The following is a 15,081-nucleotide window of genomic DNA, read 5'->3' on the forward strand; positions in this document are numbered from 1 at the left end:
TTCTATCTCAAAAAGGACACCCGATTGAATATTTTAGAGAAAATCTTAGCACATCTAGACCAGCGTGGAGCACATATGAGCAGGAATTGAATGCCCTTATCCGAGCATTGAAACAGTGGGAGCATTACCTACTATCTATAGAATTTGTCTTCTTAACTGATCACTTTTCACTAAAGTATCTTCATTCCCAGAAAAGCATTAGCAGGATGCACGCTCGGTCGATCTCCTTCCTAGAGAGATTTGATTTTGTTATCAAACATCAGGCCGGAAAAGAAAACAAGGTGGCTGACGCCCTTAGTAGAAAGAATTCCCTCCTTACATTGCTATCTTCAGAAATCACAGCCTTTAAGCATCTCCCTGATCTCTATAAAGAAGACTTTGACTTTACAGAAATTTGATACAAATGCAATAACTATCTAAAGGCTGATGATTACCATATTGTAGAGGGATTTCTCTTTAAGGGGGAACAATTGTGCATTCCGCACACCTTCCTACGAGAGGCATTACTTAAAGAAGCTCATTCAGGAGGCTTATTCGGCCACTTTGGCCAAGACAAGACATATGATTTAGTATCTAAAAGATACTATTGGCCATAACTAAGAAGGGATTCTAATAATTTTGTCAAGAGATGCTCCATTTGTCAAAAAGCAAAGGGATCAAGCACTAATGCCGGCCTAAACTGCCCGTTACCTATCCTAGAATCCATATGGGAAGATCTTTCCATTGATTTCGTGCTTGGCCTCCCTAAGACTCAAAGAAACTATGACTCTGTGATGGTTGTAGTAGATCGGTTCAGTAAAATGACCCATTTTGTTGCTTGTAAAAAAACGAATGATGCTATATATATTGCTAATCTCTTCTTTAGAGAGATAGTACGATTACATGGGATCCCTAAGACAATCGTTTCGATAGAGATGTAAAATTCCTAAGTCATTTTTTGAGAACCTTATGAAAGAAACTTGACACAACACTTAAATATAGCACCACAGCTCATCCTCAAACAGACGGCCAGACAGAGGTGACTAACAGAACATTAGGGAATCTCATAAGATACCTTAGTGGATTTAAGCCTAAATAGTGGGATTTATCCTTAGCACAAGCAGAGTTCGCGTTTAACAACATGAGAAACCGGTCAACAAACAAATGCCCCTTTGAAATAGTCTATACTAAACAGCCAAGGTTGACTTTTGACCTTCCTTCCCTCCCTACAGCCGTAAACATTAATCAAGAAGCTGAAAACATGGTAGAGAAGCTTGAACAACAGGAAGTCACCGATCACCTCATGAAAACTACAGTTCCTACAAGAAGGCAGCTGATGTGAAAAGAAGACAAGCCAAATTTGCTAAAGGAGACTTGGTAATGATGCACTTAAAGAAGAGTATATTCCCATCCGACACTTACAACAAATTGAAAGATACACAGATCGGCCCAGTACGAATCCTAGAAAAATATGGCGAAAACGCTTTTAAAGTAGAACTCTCACTAGAGATGAATACACCCAGTATTCAACGTTGCGTATTTAAAGCCTTACTATGCACCAGACGAGTTTGAGCTTGCACGCTAATGGACTTCGGGGCAAGTCCATTCCAAGGAGGGTGGAATGATGCAAAAGTAATTAGAATAATACAGCCATTAAAACAGTTTGCTATTAGAAAGACTGTTAAGAAAGCTGTTAGAAAGACTGTTATAATATGTTCAGCTGTAACTGATTAAGCTGCCTAACCACTTGTAACTACTTAAAAATTCATCTATAAATACATACACTCTTAGCAGATAAAGATAGAGAGTTCTTTTGATAAAAGTTATTGTTTGGAATTACACCAGATGAATTCATGAACAATTAAAAGAACAATCAAATATGAAATATATACTGGAAGATCATGAAAACAAGAAACAAAGTAACCCTAGCCTTTTCGAGAGGGCTAGACTCACCCAAGATTCCCTTACTAGGAAATTTTTCTACAAAATTCTTCACACTTCTCCCTAACCCCTCTCTTATGTTTTAAAACAAAAAGACCTAACTAACTTACTGACTACTCACTAATACGCCCCCACTAATAACCATCCTCATTTTCTACTAATAATCCTCTATTTTCCTATCTAGGGTCCTTACATTACACCCCCCTTTGAAGTCACTTTGTCCTCAAGGCGTGCTTACAAAATATGAACTTTGTACTCTCTACTGGACCCTTGCCTTCTCGGAAGAAATTTCCTTCAATTTAGCCTTCAAATTCCATTGGGTTGGAATTATTTGACCTGCATCCAACCTCTTAGACAGCCACAGACTCCAAGAACTCCCCCAATCTTCATTCTTCTCACACGGCAAGCGACCCCAATTAACCAGCTGCAATTCCTTGAGCCTCTTTCCATGTCACTGGTATTGGCATTTTAATTTGAAGCTCTTCTTCTCTAATGGGCTAAACCCGCAACCAACTTTATGATCCCATCCTCAATTCAATTTCATGGCCCATACACCATCTTCCCTAGAATTACCAATGAGGTTCAGGCAATTTCATGGCCTATACACCACCGATGACCATCTCAGTTTCTCTCCTGTGCCACAGCTTCTGTTCATCACTACCTCGATTTCCATCATGACCCAAAACAATTCCATTCGCCCGTCTCTTTGTGATCCCTCTACTAATTCTAGCGCCACTTTTTTCCTTCTTGTCACCCCTTCTATCTTCCTCCGATGATCTTGACCGTTGAGATTCATTTGTTCATCTTCTTCGCTGCATAACTTCCTCGTGCCTTCCCTAATTTGATTGAATGCCACAAAAGAAAAGCACTGTACCTCAAGAAACTCATGGCCCATGTATACGATCAACCTCCCAACGCGCCACTCCAATGAGTTGTTTCTTCTATTTTCATCGGTTGTATCTTGGTCGACTTGTTCCACATAGTTATCGTTTTGACTCTTCTTTTTGTTTCCTTCACTACCACTGACTGTCAACGATAGCTTCCTCGATCGTTTCTTTGTCTTTCGGCCTCCTCCCCTTCTCGTCAATAATGTTTGTCTCCTCTCATATGCTTTTGCCTCCTTTGTTCAGCGTTTTCGTTTCTACCATGTATTTGTCTCTGACCACCTCACCCTTCATCGTCGACCATGGGAATGCACGATTAGATTTGGCTTCCTCTTCCCTCCATATTTTTCATGGCCGTTCTCCCTGCCAATCTCACGATTTTTGTAGTATTCGCTTTCCCTCCCTCCCATCTTCCCAATCAATTTCCTCTCAACGGAGCTTATTGGAATAAACCCCATCCCTTCTCCCACGATGCTTTTGGACATTTGGAAGCCTTCTTTCACAAATGAACTCCTCAATGGAAGCTCACCTATCTTTCTGATATTTTCTTTGCTGATTCTTCTTCTCCAGCCTTGATTTCTGCTAGTTTCTTCTCCTCTCTTTCTTCATTTTTTTGCAGCCATTCTGAAAGCTTTTGATGCGTTGATCTAGCATTTCTCTGTATTCTTTTCGCCTTGCAATCCACATTCCATTTCTGCATCTGCTCCCATGTCCATGGAGTCTCTCCTCTCTCAGCCACTTCATGTTTGCAATCGGCATCCTTCCTTTCATTTTCAACACTGATCTTTCGATGCACTAGATTCTTTCCGTCGGCAACTAACATTGTTTTCTCTCAAACAGACGGCCAGACACGTTTTAACGAATCTAGTTAAACGTAAGTTGTATCTGTAAAAGGCCACAATAAATAAGAAAGTATTCTTCTTCTTAAAAGTGCATAAACTATATTTGTTGTTATAATGCTGTATCTTATCTATCGTCACTTTTGTTCTAATCTTCCTGATGTCCTTTGTTTTCCGTAGGTGCTTTATCCTTTTGTTAACTCCGTACTAGAAGATGCTGCCATTTCTCATAATATACCAAGAATAAAAGCCTGCCTTTTCTCGATGTGCACATCCCTCGTGGTAAATCAACCTTCTGTCGATATTTTTCATGTCTATGGCATCATCCTTTGAAAACTGTTACACTCTGTTTTTCATGACGTCCCATAATCAACTATTTGGACAGCAACCAATGCATAGAATTTACTGTTGTTTGTAGGTAAGAGGTGAGCATAACTTCTCACATTTTGACATGTTTAAAATTGTAAAAACCTTGGAAATAATTCTATCGTGGCCGTCACAGAATGGAGATGAAGGTTTGCGATATTATCGATTTTGCTTCTTTGTTACTCCAGAGTAATCCTGGTCTCTGATTATTTACTTTTTATCAGTTTCCAAATCACAACATGGATGCATTGATTGCATTGCGTTGATGATATGTAATGAACTACAAGCTCCGAACTCATGCAGTGCCTCCAATTTTGTGAAAATTGACATTAATAAAAAAGGTGACTGATTTTTCAATGTAAGGTATATTAGTTCTTACCGACTTTTGATTTTACGAGCTGAATGTACAGGGCATGCCTCCTTAAAAGGTTCTATCCTGGATTATGTGGTCGGTCGATTAATAAGTGGTACAAAAGAACAAGGTGCAGCCCATGACTTGGACAATAATGACAACACATCCGATAATTCAACTCCTTTATCTTTATACCTTTGCATGGCAAATGTGCTCACCAGTGCCTGCCAAAAGCTTTCTGATTCAAGAAAGAAACAATTTGCTCGGAAAGTTCTTCCACGTCTCATTAGTTTTGTTGAGGTAACTTCATCTTCCAGATACCATTCATAAGATTTTGATTGATGTTTTATCTCTCCGGGTTTATTTTTTGTGATTCTCTTGATAGTGTCAAATGTTGTAGGTAACAAGTACACCGGTAGATATTAGAACTGCATGTATTGCAGTCATCTTTTCAGCCGTATATCATCTGAAGTCGGCTATTTTACCTTATTCCAAAGATGTTTTCAGTGTCTCCTTAAATGCTCTAAAAAACGGTCAAGAACAGGTATAAAATTATACTTATGTGAGACATGATGCATAGTTATTTCTATTTCATTTTAATCAGTAAATGAATAGAACTGAGCCCATTCCTAACTTGTAATCATCGTCACCATTGCACAATTAAACTTAAGTTTCCTTGTAAATATGATATTCTAGACGAGATATACAATGCGGATTTTTTTTATCTCTACAATTTCATATGTCAACTGCTAATCTACTTGATGATGAATTCTCTGCAACGGGAATTTAGCCGACATTTTCAATGCAGTTCTATATAAATATATTTCCAAAGAATGTAATTTTCCGTGTATTTCACCAAGAGAGAAGGGATTTCATAAATAAAAGAACAACCCATTACAAATAAGGAAACAAATATAATAAAAAATGGAGATCAACATTTCCCCTCAAACTTTTTTGAAGATATCAATCATCGCCAGCTTGTCTGGTTTGTTGAATTGCCACTTTGGAAAGCCTTTAGTTAATGCATTTGCAATTTGTTCTGTTGTCGGAAGGTAGAATATGCATATTACTCCATCGATCTTTTCCTTTATAAAGTGTTTATTGACTTTAATATGTTTCGTTTTGTGAAGAAGTTGGACTGTTGGCAATGGAAATTGTTGCCTTTTTATCATAGTAAATGTGCATGGGCATTGTTTGAATGAATGTCACTTCTTCCAACTATCTTCTTATCCGTATACCCTTATAAATACCATGGACAAAAGCTCTAAATTCTGCTTCTGCACTACTTGTAACCACACTCTGTTTTTTACTTTACCAAGTAACAAAATTTCCTCCAACAAAGGAGCAGTAACTAAACGTAGATCTTCTCTCAGTTGTGCTACCTGCCCAATAAGCATTAGTATGAACTTCAACATTTAGATGATGATGATGCCTTTTTAAACAATGTCTTTGCCTGGAGTACCTTTCAAATATCTAAGGATTCTATTAATTGCATCAAAGTGGGCTGGCTCAGAAGCATGCATAAACTAACTTACCATACTAACTGCAAAAGCGATGTTAGGATGTGTGGGAAAGACAAATCTCTGGTACTTTTCTCTTTCTTTGTCTCATTTTTTGTTACAGTTTCCGATTTCAGATTTTACTCATTGGGTGTTTTTGCTACCTTGCAACCAAGTGAATCTTTCTCTTCTAGCAGATCAAGTGTTAGTGATATATAATTAAATTTACTTTCAATTACCAGCTTAAGATTTTGAGTGAATTGGCTACTTAAGGTGGTATCAAAGTAGGTGATCTAGGGAGGTCTTGAGTTCAAGCCTCTGCATTGTTTGTTTTCTCCCCAAAAATTGATGTTCACTCATTAGGCCTTTCAAATATTTCAAGCCCACAAGCGAGGGGGAGTGTTAGTGATATATGTTAGAATTAGTTGGCTTGGCCTATAAGGGTATATGAAAAGATTGTTTATGGAAAGTTTTACCGTATTCCTTTTCTTTCCTTTTTTATGTCTTTGTGTATTCTATTTATTCACCCTCATCGCACCTTTGTAAATCATTAGAAAATAATAAGAACTAAACATCGTGGGTTCTCTTTGTACTCGGGTTACCACGTATCTCGGTCTTCTTGTTTTTATACTTTTAATATTACTGTAGAGCGAAGACGATACCCTAGACACTATTGTTGATGAAACCAAAAAGAGAAAGAAGAGACAGTTGGCGTACAGTGCTAATCGTCCTCCCCGAATTGAAGTCGGGAAAGCTTAGGCATATGCAAACATTTTGGATAGATAACAAATTGTCAGAAAGCTTAGGCATATGCAAAATATTTTGGAGAGAGAAACTGTGAAAGAGAATTATTTGTCCTTTTGCCAGCATTAGGGGCGCTAAAGAGCCATCAGCTATCTAGATTTTTTCATTATCGGCAAAGGGGGTATAAGAGACAAAGTGCTCCGAAAAACCTATCAAGTGATATGTGGGCCCCCAAGTCCAAAATCCAGGGATTCTTCCCCTCAACACTAATAAGACCAAGGGACTGAGGCATACCTGATTGAGCAATGGTGCCTAGTGTAGAACGGTTGGTTTGGCTAGTCGTAGGGTCAGTTGACTGAGAGTTGCTAGCAGTCTCCTTAACATCAGTACACCCTAAGTTCTATTGCACTTTGGAGGAACATTTGTTACCTCTTGGGGACTGACTGTGGAGTTTCCAACATTGATCCTTGGTGTGCCATTGATTTTTGCAGTGCTCACATACGAGGATTGGTTTCCCACTATTCTTCTCATTGTCGTGGGTCAAGAATCGAGCACTATAGGCAGTAAGGTTAGTTACATAATTCGAAGCTACATTAGGGAGCAAAGTTACCAGGTTCTTTGAATACATGGTAGATCGGTTGATTTAGACAGTGCCAAGGATGCACCAACTTCAAAAACAGATCTACTGTAGGTTTGGTTAATCCTAGGACCACTAACATATGGCTACTGTAAAGGGTCAAATGACATCGGTGCATGGAGAGAAAAGTTTGATGGCTATCCATAATCGGAGGGTGTTAGCAGTGCGTGGGGTTGTGGATGACCGAAAGGGTGACACAGTTGGATAGTGTTAGACTTCCTGTCAAGTTTGTATATAGTAGAAGGAAGAATAAAAAAAAATAACTTACACTGGTGGCGAGAGAGTAGAAAGTTGGTTAGTCTGTTAGTATAAAAGGTCTTCTATTTTAGCGGGAAATCTTTATGAAAATTCTTTAGAGAGAGAAGTACAATAGTGATTGTAAGAAGAATTGAGATCTTCTCAATTCTTCCCTTCTGTAATTGCATACGAAAGTTATAAGGAGGAATATTCAGATTTAGAAGTAGTGTTCTAACATTTGGTATCAGAGCATCACGATCCGTAGCAGAAAACCGAAAATGGTCCAGACAAGAATTGAAGAACGATTGGAACTTATCGATCAAGAAATCGCCGGAATGAAGAAAGAATTAAGTAAAATGTCGGTGATAGAGTCTAATCTCAGCGATATCGCGAAGAATCTTGAGTTGATGTGAATTCACTCGGAGAAGCAACAGCAGATGTTAATGACGATGATCGAATCCAGTGCGAAAGAACGCTCTGTAGTAAGTGAACAAGTTACAGAGTCGGCCGCATGCGATTCTGCGACTAGGAAAGGAAAAGAAAATGAAGCGACGTCGAGTATGGCTGCCGAATCGGACCGAAATATCGGAGTTATCCAAGACGAAAAGAAGAACGATAGCGAAGAAAATTCCGGCGACCGAAATAAATTCAAGAAGGTTGAAATGCCGGTGTTTACTGGTGAAGATTCAGACTCGTGGTTGTTCCACGCCGAGAGGTATTTCCAAATTCATAAATTAAACGAGTCGGAAAAGATGCTGGTGTCCATGATTAGTTTTGACGGACCAGCTTTGAACTGGTACCGCAAGAGGAGAGGGATAAATTTCTTAGCTAGATAGATGTGAAGGAGAGATCGTTGGTTCGTTTTAGATCAAGTAGAGATGGAACAATCTGTGGAAAGCTTTTACAAATAAAACAAGAGTCGACAGTTGAAGAGTATAGAAACCTGTTTGATAAACTTGTAGCGCCTCTGTCCGATTTACAAGAGAGTAATAAAAGATACTTTTGTGAATGGCTTGTTGCCATGGATTAGAGCAGAAGTAGCATTTTGTCGATCGAAAGGATTGGCTGAAATGATGCAAGTAGCGCAATTGGTGGAAAACAGAGAGATTATTCGAGGAGAAGCGAATATGTCTGGATTTTCTGGCAGGAAATATCTTGTTCAGAATTGTGCGACTAGTAAGTATGGAACAAACAATGTAGTAGGTGAAAATAAGGGAAATACAATCTTTCCTATCAGGACAATCACTTTAAGAAGCACTAATTCCAATGAGACTCGAAAAGAAGGAACATACAAACGGTTTTCTGATGCTGAATTTCAAGCTAGGAAAGAAAAGGGCCTATGCTTTAGATGCAATGAGAAGTATTCAGCTGAACATAAATGTAAGATGAAAGAACAACGGGAATTACGTATGTTCACGGTAGTTAATGAGTCTGAAGAGTATGAAATTGTTGAGGAAACTGAAATAGAAAGAAACGAATTGAATAGGTTGGAAGTCCAGACGAATCAGACATCCTATGTGGAGTTATCAATTAATTTTGTAGTTGGCTTGAATGATCTCGATACAATGAAAGTGAGGGGTAAATTACACGGAGAGGATGTTATAATCTTGATTGATTGTGGGGCAACTCATAATTTCATTTCAGAAAAATTGGTCAAGAAGATGAGCATACTAAGGAAGGAGACAACTCATTATGAAGTGATATTAGGCTCTGGGTCTGCTATTTAGGACAAAGGCGTATGTGAAGCTTTGGTAGTGCAGTTGCAAGATTGGTTAGTCAAAGAGGATTTCTTGCCTCTGGAACTTGGCGGTGTAGATGTAATTTTCGGAATGCAATGGCTTTACTCTTTGAGAGTACCAGTAGATTGGAAGAACTTATCATTGTCATTCTCTTGTGAAGGAAAACAAATAAACATTAAGGGAGATCCCAACTTGACTAAGGCCAGGGTTAGTTTGAAAAACATGATTCGCTCATGGGGAGAGAAAGATGAAGGATTTTTGATGGAATGTTGTGCAATAACAGTGGAAGGATTAAATAAAAGTGACTGTCTTGTAACTAATCTTGCGATGAATAAGGATAGATACTTGCTGTGTTGGAGCAATTTGCTGATGTGTTTGATTGGCCGGAGAGATTACCTCCTAGAAGGGAGATTGAGCACCAAATTCACTTGAAAAAGGGAACATATCCTATTAATGTACGCCTTTACCGATATGGATATCATCAAAAGGAGGAAATGGAAAAGCTGGTGGAGGAAAGTTGGCTTTAGGTGTGGTGTGTCCTAGTACCAGCCCATTCTCTAGTCCTGTGCTGTTGGTTAAAAAAAAAAGATGGCTGCTGACGATTTTGTATTGATTACAGAGCTGTTAACAACTCTACTATTCCAGATAAGTCTCCAATCTCGGTAGTAGAACTATTTGATGAACTTTGTGGTGCATCATTATTTTCCAAGACTGATTTGAAATTCGGGTACCATCAAATTAGAATGGCGGATGAGGATATTGAAAAAACCGCTTTTAGAACTCACGAGGGTCACTACGAGTTTGTGGTCATGCCGTTTGGCTTAACCAATGCTCCGGCTACTTTTCAAGCATTAATGAATGCAATCTTTAAACCATATCTGAGAAAATTTGTGCTGGTATTTTTCGATGACATATTGGTTTACAGTAGGACAGAGGATGAACATGTAGAACATATGGGAGTGGTCTTATCTGTTTTGAGGAAGCATGAACTGTATGCAAACTGAAAAAAGTGTAGTTTTGCTTAGTATAAGATAGAATATTTGGGTCATGTCATATTGAAAGAAGGGGTAGAAGTCGATCCTGAAAAGATTAGGTCTGTAGCTGGTTGGCCGTTACCTACGAATATTTGAGAAGTCAGGGGTTTTCTTGGGTTGACAGGCTATTACAGGCGTTTTGTGCCAGGGTATGGATCGATTGCAGCACCATCGACACAACTTCTGAAGAATGGTGCATTTAAGTGGACAAATGGCGCTTCCTAATTTCCAACAGCCATTTGAAATTGAAACAGATGCCTCTGGTTATAGTGTTGGTGCGGTATTAATCCAGTCCAATCGACCCATTGCGTATTACAGTCATACCTTGGCCTTGAGAGATAGAGCTCGTCTTATATATGAAAGGGAGCTAATGGTGGTTGTGTTGGCTGTGCAGCGCTGGGGACCTTATTTGTTGGGCAGTAACTTCTTAGTTAAAACCGATAAAAAATCATTGACATTTTTGTTGGAATAGTGGGTTATTCAACCCTAATACCAGAAGTGGACAGCGAAGCTTTTGGGATACTCTTTTGAAGTGATTTATAAACCCGGCCTGGAGAATAGGGCAGCGGATGCTCTCTCTAGAAAACCAGCAGAAATACAACTCTTTGGGTTGTCTATGTCTATGACAGTTGATGTAGAAATTGTCAAAGAAGAGGTAACAACAGACCCAAAGTTTCAGAAAATAATGGCAAAGTTAAAGGAGTCAGTTGATCAACAGGGAAGTCAATACTCCTTACAGAATAATATGTTGAAGTTTAAAGATCGGCTAGTCCTTACAAAGAATTCTACTTTGATTCCAGTCATTTTGAATGCTTATCATGATTCGGCCATTGGGGGACATTCTGGGCTTTTAAGAACCTATAAAAGAATCGCCGGAGAGCTGTTTTGGGAAGGTATGAAATCAGACATAAAGAAGCACTATGACGAGTGTTTAATATGTCAAACGAATAAATCCTTGGCACTTTCTCCGGCTGGTTTATTAGTTCCTTTGGAGATTCCGAAATCCATATGGAGTGACATTTCCATGGATTTTGTGGAAGGATTACCAAAAGTCAATGGGTTCGATGTTATTTTGGTGGTGGTAGATCGTTTGAGTGAATACGGTCACTTTCTTCCTCTTAAACATCCTTATACGGCTAGGTGGTTGCAGAATTATTTGTGAAAGATATTGTTCCACTTCATGGTTTTCCCCTATCCATTGTTTCAGATCTTGAGAAAGTTTTCCTCAACCATTTTTGGCAGAAGCTCTTTCGTTTGTCTGGTACCAAGCTTAATAAAAGCACAACCTACCATCCTCAATCGGACGGCCTCTCGTTAACAGGGGCGTCGAGACGTACTTACGTTGTTTTTGTAGTGAAAAACCTAAAGAATGGATTAAATGGCTGTCTTGGGCGGAATATTGGTATAACTAACATGGGTGGCACGTGAGAGTGAGTAGAAAGTCGGTTAGTCTGTTACTATAAAAGGTCTTTTGTTTTAGCGGGAAATCTTTATGAAAATTCAGTGAGTGAGAATTGGCCCTTAACAGTCGATCTTCTTCTTTCTATATCGGATTATGAGCCATTCTTACATAATCCATTTCATATTTGTATTCATCGCACGTTCGCATCTTCAAATTCATTGAATAGCCGATCAGGCTGAATGAATTGGGAAGGGACTGGGAAGGTGCGAAGGAGCTCGACTAAGAAGGAGAGGCACAAAGTAAGCTACGAAGGCCCGAAGCGAAGTGACTTCCAAGGTGCGAAGGAGAAGGAGAGGCAGAAAGAATTTGCGAGGAGAGGCACAAAGAATTTGTGGCGGGCGAAGAAATCTACCATATTCATCTTCTAGATAATATACCTCGATAGGCACGGAAGGAAAGTCAAGGCCGATAGGCAGTGGGCTTTCCCTTTTTCCTTAAATCCGAGGAGCTGGGGGGAATCTTCTCAAAGGCCGAGAGGCCAGATTCTGAATCTGGTAGAGTAGTTTTTCAATAGCGGCATCCACGGCGACGACAACGACGACTTCTTTTTGGTCTGAGTTTTTCCTAAACTATTTTTTAGGGTTTTGTTGTTGCTTTGCTCTGATACCATATTAAACCACTAATTCACCCAAAAGCTTAAGCTAGTGGTTGAAGGCAATCTTAATTATATATCACTAACATATACATATATATCAAGAACATAGAAACCCTAGACTATGTACAATTACGATTGATGACACATATAATATAAATTTATACTATAACACTCCCCCTCAAGCTGGAGCAAATATGTCAATCATGTGTTGCTTGTTGCATAGATAGCTTATTTTTGCTCCCTTTACTGCTATGGGAAGAATATCTCCCAATTGTTCTCGCGATTAAAGTGGCAATCCACCTCAATATGTTTAGTTCATTCATGACACACTAGGTTAGATGCAATGTGGAGTGCAGGTTGATTATCATACCGTAATTTAGCTGGGTAACGCTAATGCCTATCTCAGATACATATGATTGATTCCCCAAATCAGAGTACATTTGTGTCACACTATCCTACAATTCCTTGGCCATAGAGTAGCACATGTAGTTACAACTGATGTCTTCAATCTTGGAGTTTACAAGCCAAGTCATAATCGTGGAGTTTTCAGCAGCAGCAAACAAGTATCGTGTGCTCTTGCGGTATTTTTCTTTTTGGTAATTTAGCGAATTTTCCCTTGTCCACTAATATACCGTATAACACTTCGTGACGAACAAAGAAAGTCGTTTCCTTTAAATTGAATTGTGGTGATTTGGATAGTGTGGCTATTGGAATGGATAGGATTGTTGACTTTAGTCCTAGGTAACTTAGTATCGAACATGGCAAAAGCAACAAAAATGAAAAAATGGAGAGAATTGATTTGAAAATGCCAACCAAATTCGACATTGGTGGGGGACGACTCATGAAGGGATGACCGGCAAGGACCTGGATGAGCAACTACGAAGACAAAACAAGAACACCAACTTACAGCCAAAAGACGCAAGAAGATGCGGCCGCTGACGATGTCTGGCGAGTGGTGGTCAGCAGTGGCGATTGGTTGTAGTAGATCGTCGGCGATAACCCTCGAGGTGGCAGCAGTGGTGGACTGTAAGAATTTTGGGGTATTTTAGGTTTTCAAAAATTTAGGGTATTTTTTTGGGTTTCAAAAACCTTATACAATGACAAAAAAAATGTAATTTTTGGTGTATTTCACAGAGAGAATTTTTTTTTTTTTTATAGAACAACCCATTACATATAAGGAAAAAATAATTTAGGCAATATAATACAACCAATACAAAAAAGGGGGAGGGGGAAGAATCAACATATATGTACACTATTTTCTTTTTAGCAACAATATACTAGACGTCTGTCTTCACTACTGTTTAAAAGTTGTGTTTATTGTTCATAATATGAAGGTCGTTTGCTGCATTACGAAAAGATCGTCAACTGTTTCAGAAATAGGTCATCCATAATACATAATTAAAGAAAAGAAAGGGAAAAAAAACTTCAAAAGAGAAATATTCTTGAACACATATCTTTCTTGAAATTACATTTCCTAAGCCCTAAACTAATTGAAAAGGTGTTCGACTTTCTCATTCACCACCCTAGGTGTAAACTAGCATAATTACATCTCTAGCCCAATATTATACACCCTTCAAAAGATGAGAGTACTGCTTGCTGTTTATATTCCATCCATTATAACCATGACACCGATTGTATGTTTCCACATAATAATGCTTAATAGAAGGTGAAAGAACAACCTGGCTTGAGGTAGAGATAATTGATAATCCCCTTTCAAAGCAATGGCTAAAGGATTACTACAAAAGTAGAGTTTGACTATAGTTTCATAAGATATTTGGATGTTTACTGATTGTTGTATCAAGGATAAATATTTTTTTTTAACTTGTGGTTGCTTTGTTGACCTGTTGATCAGGAACGGATTGCTGGGGCTAAGTTGATGGTATCCCTTATGTCAAGTGAAGATCCAATTTTGGAATGTATTTCTGGAGGATTACTAGAAGCGAGAGATGTGCTCTCAAGTGTATCTTCTTTTGATCCTTCCATTGAAGTCCAACAAATTTGCCAGAAGATGCTCCAATGTTTGATTTCTCCCTGAGTACATGTGAGCTGTTCATCATCATAAGTGGACAATGATGTTCATGTCTTAAATTTTTAACTATAGAAGTCCTTGTAAATAGTAGTAATTGGTAAACTACGGTATATTTGGAGGATTATTTTGGTATACTATGGTATATTTGGAGGATTATTTTGGTATACTATGGTATATCTGTAAATAGTAGTAATTGTAGTGATTTGAAATACATGGTACATCAGTTGAAGGATTCTTTTAGCACGGGCCTCGCATATCAGTTAGATTTTTTTAAAAACTTTTTATTTTTATTTTTATTTTTATTTTTTGTCCTAGGGGATTTTAACAGCTCTTGGCCGTTGACATGTCTTAATTAGTTGAGTGCTCAAATTGAACACAGTTCAAAACATCTCTCAGACGAATAGTTACTCTTTTAGTATATTGCTGTTCAATTATAATCTCTATTAGATATGGAAAATGTCCAAGTTTAAAACGTGGTGGAGAAAAAGCTGTTTGGAGTTGTTTCTTATATAAATGAAGAGGTAAGCTTCTTCCAATACAAAATCAATGTTCACTTGCTTTTTTATAGGCCAAAGTTCCAACTTATCGATCGTTTAGTATAACCCAATCGGTGAATGACGTGGCTTTTTAAAATCTAGTGTAGACATGTAACAATTGGTGTCTTGAATGTCATTTGTCCATTGTGTGTGCTTGAGTACAAGGAATCAATTTGTCCTAAGGGTGTTCACGGGTTTGGTGGGATAG

General features: G+C 38.5%; 1 protein-coding gene across 10 annotated transcripts in view; it reads left to right on the forward strand.

Annotated features, from left to right (window-relative positions):
• Positions 1-14,580, forward strand: part of LOC103486160 (uncharacterized) — a 62,603-nt gene extending 48,023 nt beyond the window's left edge. For 5 of the 10 annotated variants that reach the window (XM_008444022.3, XM_051089152.1, XM_051089154.1 and 2 more), the window contains 6 exons: positions 3,824-3,925; positions 4,062-4,158; positions 4,234-4,350; positions 4,420-4,661; positions 4,762-4,905; positions 14,161-14,580. In XM_008444022.3, coding sequence (XP_008442244.1) covers positions 3,824-3,925; positions 4,062-4,158; positions 4,234-4,350; positions 4,420-4,661; positions 4,762-4,905; positions 14,161-14,343 — 885 coding nt within the window. In that variant the 3' untranslated portion in view covers positions 14,344-14,580. Of the gene's footprint in view, positions 1-3,823; positions 3,926-4,061; positions 4,159-4,233; positions 4,351-4,419; positions 4,662-4,746; positions 4,906-5,734; positions 5,948-14,160 lie in introns of those variants that run through there. The other 5 variants (XR_007823242.1, XM_051089153.1, XM_051089156.1 and 2 more) reach the window with 5 other exon arrangements.
• Positions 14,581-15,081: the final 501 nt, after the last annotated feature.

The sequence above is a fragment of the Cucumis melo genome, chromosome 8 (genome assembly GCF_025177605.1).
Source record: "Cucumis melo cultivar AY chromosome 8, USDA_Cmelo_AY_1.0, whole genome shotgun sequence".
NCBI classification, from domain to species: Eukaryota; Viridiplantae; Streptophyta; class Magnoliopsida; order Cucurbitales; family Cucurbitaceae; genus Cucumis; species Cucumis melo.